At 34.2% G+C, this 7934-nt stretch overlaps 1 protein-coding gene across 1 annotated transcript; it reads right to left on the bottom strand.

Annotated features, from left to right (window-relative positions):
* Positions 1-1424: 1424 nt before the first annotated feature.
* Positions 1425-2830, bottom strand: LOC122077760 (cytochrome P450 72A397-like). Its single transcript, XM_042643618.1, is given in 4 exon segments — positions 1425-1793; positions 1795-1905; positions 2030-2413; positions 2554-2830. Coding segments are annotated over 4 exon segments (1056 nt in total). The 5' UTR covers positions 2800-2830; the 3' UTR covers positions 1425-1478.
* Positions 2831-7934: the final 5104 nt, after the last annotated feature.

Raw genomic sequence — 7934 nt, 5'->3', positions numbered from 1 at the left:
TTATTGCTATCCTTTTCCCCCAAGGTTCATGGCTAGTGTATGTGTTGGCTTTGCCCCTCCTAGCCATAGAACCATCAATTTATTGTTTTTATTTTAATTGTCTCCCTTTCCCTAAAGCCAAGTAGAGTAATCCTTGTAAGAGTGACTCTCTGGTCAAGTAGGGAAGCTCATATTATGATGCATTCCTCGGGCTAAGTAGAGAAACCTACTTGTGAGTCTCTCTTTAGCTTTCTCCCCTTCCTTTTACTTTATTTTTATTTCAGCATTTTTTTTCCTTTATTTTTTTTAATTGCGTGGGTTGTTTATTTTCACTTATTTATTTATTTAATTTTAATTGCGTGGTTTGCGTCTTTAAATTCTTAGTCAACGAATGGTTAGGACATTATTTTAGATACATATGTTTAGGACGGTAGTTAGACTTAGATCACAACCATTAATAGGTTCACTTTCGCATTATTAAAAGAAAAAAGAAATAAAGTGGCTGCTCTCTCTGAGTTCAACCCGTAGCTACACTGATCCGTACGCTTGCGGTTACATTTAAAATCTCAAACAGACTCTAAAAAAAAAAAAAAGTACCAAGTTCAAGCACATAATTGGTCTATCAGCACATTACGCTAATGGGGAAATTAGAATTTTCAAATGAAAAAGGGAAACGCAAGCAGACTTTGATACCACAAAATTGGCCAGAAACCCACTAACAAATGGATTTTGATTGTATTCCAATAAAATGAGAAAATATATATATATATATATATATATTTTTAGTGAGAAAATGACTAGTACTTTGGTGGGGTGAAAATTTCAATTACAAAGTGGGAATAATTGGCACTATAACTTAATAATGTTTATTTTTTGGGAAAAGATTCCTTGAAAGGCAGCATGGCCTTAGTGCCAATGCTGGAGTCAATGGGAGCATGCACAAAATATCAATATTGGTAGGATTTCCAGCTTTCATGAGATTTGGGGTAGTCATTTCACCTCCTCTGTCTGGGTGGAGGGGCCAAACTGCATTTCAAGCTTCTTTTTCCTTATTTTTTATTTTTCAAACTTGTATTGCATTTTATTGTCAAACCAATGACTAGTTAAATTAGGAAAAATATTATTATCCCAAGGGTTTGATATTTTTTCAAACCTCACAAGGCATCTAATCTGCCATGTTGACAGACAATATTTCCATTCCAACCGTTGGATAAAGAGGACATTATCTAGATTAGCCAAGTGTCAAATTTCAGAGTATAAGTAGGAAACGACAAATTAAATAGAAAAAACCGTGAAAATGAATGACTCAAATCTATCTTTCGACTTCTTGATTTCACAAATAGTTGTTAAACCAATTGTTATTCTCCTTTTTTGCTAATAGTAGATTTTCAACATATGTAAACGTAGTACATCTGGTACAAATTAAACAAACAAAATAAGCACAACGAAAGTTTCTAATGATAGATCATCATCATGAAATGATGATTATAAAGGTAATTCTACAATTTATGTAAAATGACTTGGGCACCATATTGTGGATGAAGAGTTAATTCAACAGTAGGAGCATGTGCATATGATGGAGCAAGTGCAAAAGAAAATCGTTGTAGAATCATTGCTAAAGCCATATTTGCTTCTATTATTGCGAAGTTCTGCCCAATGCATATTCGAGGGCCCCAACCAAATGGGAAAAATGAGACTTTATTCTTTGTGGCCTTTGAGATCCCTTCTGCAAATCTCTCTGGTTTGAATTCTTCTACATCTTCACCCCATACTTCATGATCATGGTGAACTAGGACTATAGGTAACATTAACTGTAATTCCAGGGGGCAAAGTTACTTCTCCTAGTTTTGTGTTCTTGTATGTACACCGACTAATAAATAACGCTGGTGGATATAATCCAAGAACCTCATACAAAATCATGGTAACCTGCAATGGAGGATTAAGAAAAAGGAAAAAAACTTAGAAAACTATGGTCTAAATTTAATATACTCTATACGTCTAGTTAATGCATGGTATATTATCTAAGACTGATGGGCAAGCATGTCCTTACAATTTTGAGGTGACTTAGTCCATCAAAATTTGGTTTGTTTTTCCCAAAGACTTGTAAGACTTCTTCCCTTGCACGCGCTTGCCATTCCGGATGCATGCTTAAGACAATCATTGTCCAAACAAGGAGAACTAATGTGGTTTCTTGGCCTGCAAAGTAGAATAGCTTACACTCTTTGATGACTTCTTCGATGGTCATCCCTACATTCTTCATGTCATTATTTTCTTGAATTTCTTTATTGTTGGATTCAAGTAACAAGCCTAGCAAGTCATCACTATTGGCTTTTCCAACCTTCATTGCATTTTGTCTTTTGCTGATGATACCCATTAAAAGGTCTCGCGATTCCCTGTTAATTTCTTTCATTCTTTTGTTGCTTTTCGTTGGTAGCAAATTGTAAACATAAATTTTGTAAGGATAAGGATCAAAATTTTGCTACACATCTGAAGCTATTGAAAATGGATATCGGTTTATTTGAACTGATTCAGAATAATGTAGAAATTAATTGAAGTAGATAAGAAAAATGAATTGTACCTAAAACCAGGGATGAATGCAGTCTGCAAAGACTGCATGAGGAGCTTGGCTTGCTCATCCTGTAATTTGAATATCCTTATACCTTCTTCGTAAGAGCTACCAAATGCTGCCCTAGAGATGACATCTCTAGTTAAATTTTGGAGTTCTGGCCATACCTCCAGTTCACAAGACCCTTTCGATGTAACCAATTTCTCCCATTTGCTGACCATCTCATTAGAACTTGTATAAAATGCCGATAACATTTGCTTTGATGGTTAACAAAGATGAAAAAGATACAATCTATCAGCATCACAATAACATGGAAAAGCTACCACATAAACATTATGTAATGTGGGATTTTAAACTATGGAAAGAAAATGGTAGTTCTAAGAAAAGATGTAAATCTATTTTATTATATGCATTTAATATGATTAGAAAAGAAATGTTAAGGATATATAAGCAACCTTTAGTTTTTCCATATGAAAGGCAGGATTGATAATCCTTCTGTGCTTGGTGTTGGGGATTCTTTTACCATATTAAACATATGAATAACCTTATAGTGTTTATAATACAAGAATCATTAACAAATCATAAAAGATTAATCATGAGTGTAAAGATTAATCATGGGTGTAGTCCCTAAACCCAGAACAATAAAGTATCCCATCTTAAATACATAACCATATAGATTTACTATATCTATAATAATCAATGGGACAACCATGACATGAACCATAAATGGGAATAAAAAAGTAACTGTGTCCCATTAAACCTCTGTCCCATGTGGTTAAACATTACTCCCATGAAGATGACAATAACGAACTACGCAAGTGGAGTCCTTCTACTGAGATCTTCTGCAGCCTCTTACTCTAGGGTTTCTCTCTTTCTGTGCACTTGCTCTTGTGAGAAAGCCGTGCTCCCAAAACCAATAAGGCATTAAGTAAAAAATGGCTACAGGGACCGTCAGTATTCTATTTATAATAGAATCCCTAAAATCCTATTCCACTCTCATAATGGAAAGAGCTAGGAGTTTCCTAATCAGAGTGGGTCTATAATTGCTTGGGCTCAATGGATCAATCGGTATCAGTTAAGCCCACATAAAAATCCTAACAATCTCCCACTTGGGCTACACTGATACTGATGTCTTTCCATTGACTCCTGACCAAATAATCCCAAGACTGAACACCACTCAAACAAACTTTGATCTAATCAATAATCTCTACTGTTGAACAATAGTAGAAAATACACCTCAATATACGGCATATAACTATCTAATGTTACAGACAATAGAAAATTATCAATCCAAATCGCCTGGAAACATTTATATAAGGAGTTGATATCATACCTGTGATCACATGAAATATACATTTCCTTATAGGTCCTTTCTTGATCTAAAGATCAGCCTACCTTGAAAACCTCACAGGTAGAAAACTTTGATATTAATCAACACTTGGCAAACTGCCATTTTCTTGAATTAATATCTTACTTTGGCATACCGCCTATGGCTAACTGCCACTTCCATGGATTTAGGTTAAATACCACCATAAATCACAAACTTTGGCAAACCGCCTGTGGTAAACCACCACTTCTTTGGACATAGGCTAAATACCACCATACATCACAAATTCTGACAAAATATCGTCAATTACCTTGGCTAAGCACTGCCAATAAATCTTAACAAGCACAACCTTTAAACTTTGGCTTTTGCCACCATGATATCTTTGGTTAAATGAGATCATAAAACTCCCACTAACCAAGCATATCAAAAACCTCAATAACACCAATGTCAGAAAATATGGCTCTTGAGTACTTTGTCGATAAACTTGGATGACATCACCTTTGGGCAAATGTCACATTTACCCTGGGAAACACACAATTGAACTGAATGTACCACTTTGGTGGGTTTCACTCATTCCTATCATGTTTTCCACATTAGAGATGAATATATGTACAGAAGTGTATGCTTTAATGTGTTTCTTACACAATCAGAGACAACACAAATAAATGAAGCATAAATGTACATAAATAATTCAGAGAACAGAATTTAAGATAAAATCAATTCAAAATTACTCCAAAGTCATTATAAACTTAATAGGGCAATAAAATTGTTCCTATTTCCCTTCAGTTGTGCTTTGTTCAGCAACAACACCTGTTTGGGTTCCCTGAGAGCTAAAACCAGATCAAGTAACCCTAAAAATCTCAGGTATGAATCATACACACCAAATAACCGGGCTAGAAAATTTAATATGTACACCTAGCAGATAAACTACACTATAAATGTACATCTAGCAGATAAAACACACAAGAGTCACAACCGTAACTACATTCCTATCCTTTGGGCTAAGAATGTACTAGTCCTCTTGTAAATCCAAATTTACTGTGAAAATACAATTACTTTTATCACATGTGGGTTTAGAAACCTCTTAGTTATAGTCATTTCCATACATGTATTTTCTTTAACTTGGGTGACATCACCTTTAGGCAAATGTCACCAACTTTGCTGCCCTTGAAAAAACTATGAAATAATAAGATGTGCCACTTTGGTGGATTCCATCCAATCCTTCCATAGCTTCCTAGAAATATACTGTGCAGCATAAAATGTGCGGAAGCTCACACCCAGTTTAATTCTAATATATTTATCCATCATAGGGTGTTTCAAATAAAACATTCAAGTACAAAATGACATGAATATGAATTTACTATATATTTCAGCCATAAATAATTCTTCAATATCATGATAATAATAAATCAATGCAAAACTCCAAATAATTCTTTTGCATGAAAAACAATATAGCACACTGAATTTATTCTCTCACTAGCAACCTAGTATACTGACCTTCTACTAGTAACATCCTCCCACTAGCAACCTAGTATACCGAATTTATTCTCCACTGGTCGAGCCACATAAAATAGCTTAAGATCCATACTTTTATTTTTCCATTTGGTTCAACCAGTCATAAATTAATCCATTTATTGGAGAACACAATTCGTAAATGTGACATACATATACACTTGTTCACATAGGCCCAAAAACAAAAGAAACCAAACATTTATCAATTAATGTTCATAAATAGGTTTTCAGAGAACAATGGCAGTATTTGAGAACTTGATATTGGATTGATCAAAATCGACACTAATCCAACCCAACCAATCCGAGTTGATCCAATCGGAATACAAAAAATAACATATTAAATAAACCTATAACTTATGGTCATAGTGATGAAACCCTCATCCACCCTATTGCCATTGATCAACTGTCCAATACCTTTTAAGGCAAAAATCTTTGCTTTAAAAGCATAATACCAAACTATTGATTTGGTTCTCCTAGTATAGAAAACTAGGTCTTTGAGACATATGTAGACAACCTAGTATACTGACCTTCTACTAGTAACATCCTCCCACTAGCAACCTAGTATACCGAATTTATTCTTCCACCGGTCGAGCCACATAAAACAGCTTAAGATCCATACTTTTATTCTCTCATTTGGTTCAACCAGTCATAAATTAATCCATTTATTGGAGAACACAATTCGTAAATGTGACATACATATAAACTTGTTCACATAGGCCCAAAAACAAAAGAAACCAAACATTTATCAATTAATGTTCATAAATAGGTTTTCAAAGAACAATTGCAGTATTTGAGAACTTGGTATTGGATTGATCAAAATCGACACTAATCCAACCCAACCAATCCGAATTGATCCAATCGGAATACAAAAAATAACACATTAAATAAACCTATAACTTATGGTCATAGTGATGAAACCCTCATCCACCCTATTGCCATTGATCAACTGTCCAATACCTTTTAAGGCAAAAATCTTTGTTTTAAAAGCATAATACCAAACTATTGATTTGGTTCTCCTAGTATAGAAAACTAGGTCTTTGAGACATATGTAGACCTTTATATTCTCAAGCCATTTTTAAAGACATTAGCTTAATGGTTCAATTCAAGGAAGAATAATCCATTCGATATTTAATTAATGCTTGTAACATCAATAAAAATCAATATTACATCACTAACCATTAAACATAACCAAAGTGTCAACTGAACTACAATCTCAACCTTTAGGTCTGGAATGCACTAGTCCACTCAAAAACTACAATGACCATGGGAGCTCTTCAACTTCAAAAATTACTATCACTTTTGGATGCATAACAACTTCTAGGTTAAGGTCTGCCTAGAGTACACTTGTATTTATGCTTATCTTTGATAATGTCGCCTTTGGACAAACATTACCTAAATCCTGCTAACAATTTTCTATGTCTTTGAATATAAGACAAAATCTTTGAGTTGTAAACCTATTGCAGTAATCTTAGATTTTACCACTTTGGTGGGTTCCATCAATTCCACTGCAATAGCTTACAACTACACTTGGCAGCTTAAATTTGTGGGTTATTTAAACGTGAACTAAATATCAATTTACATGTAAAAGAACAAGCATATAACTGTTAACAAAATAAACATTACAATGCTCAATTATTAATTACTTTAAGAGTGTCAACCGGAACTACATTCCTAACCTTTGGGTCTGAAACATACTGGCCCACTCAAGTTTTTGCAATTACTGCGAGACATCTTCTAACTTTCGAAAAGTACCGCCATCTTTGGATGGAAAATATCTTCTAGGTTTTGAAATCCCTATTCTATTTTTCACTTGCTTTAACTTTAACATGTATTTGATAATGTCACATTTGGGTGAACATTAACAACTTTGCTACCAATCATTATTCTCTGTCTTTTCAAACAAAGAAGGCTTTGATTTGTATTCTATTACAATAAGGTTGAACTTTACCACTTTGGTGGATTCCACCCAATCTTATTGTAATAGTCTACAAATTCATTCCAGTAGCTAAAAGTGAGATTATTTAAGCATGAATAAAAAATATTCATAAACAAAAGCATGAACTACATTATCAAGAATAAACAAGTTCATATTCTGATATGCAAGTAATGTATGAGTTGATTTTCTTTTATTTCTTCCAATTAATAAAAAAATCATAAAGAATCATTAACCACCCATACTTGTAACTTATACAAAACAAATCATAAAAGTTGATCAAAACTAGGTTCATAATATATCAAAACGAAGAGCACGAAAAACTGGACTCAACGCAAAAAACCAGGGTGAAAAATTCTTCACCGTTTGCACGTACGAGCCATTTGAAGTTGCAGAACTAAAAATAGATCAAAATCAATCTAGTTTCCCAAACCAACCGGTTCGGTCGGCCGGTTCAGGCATATTGATTCTGGATCAAAATCTGGGTCAATTGGTCAACGATCTGGTCAACCTTTGACCGAGTCAAACAGAGTTGGTCATGAGTTGACCCACTGCACCCCGGGTTAGGGTTTCCGAGGTGACCCGGCGATGACTTGCCGCCTTTTTTTTTTTTTTTT

The sequence above is a fragment of the Macadamia integrifolia genome, chromosome 5 (genome assembly GCF_013358625.1).
Source record: "Macadamia integrifolia cultivar HAES 741 chromosome 5, SCU_Mint_v3, whole genome shotgun sequence".
NCBI lineage: Eukaryota > Viridiplantae > Streptophyta > Magnoliopsida > Proteales > Proteaceae > Macadamia > Macadamia integrifolia.
Note: the sequence above shows the minus strand (reverse complement) of the source record. Positions and strands in the feature narration are given on the sequence as shown.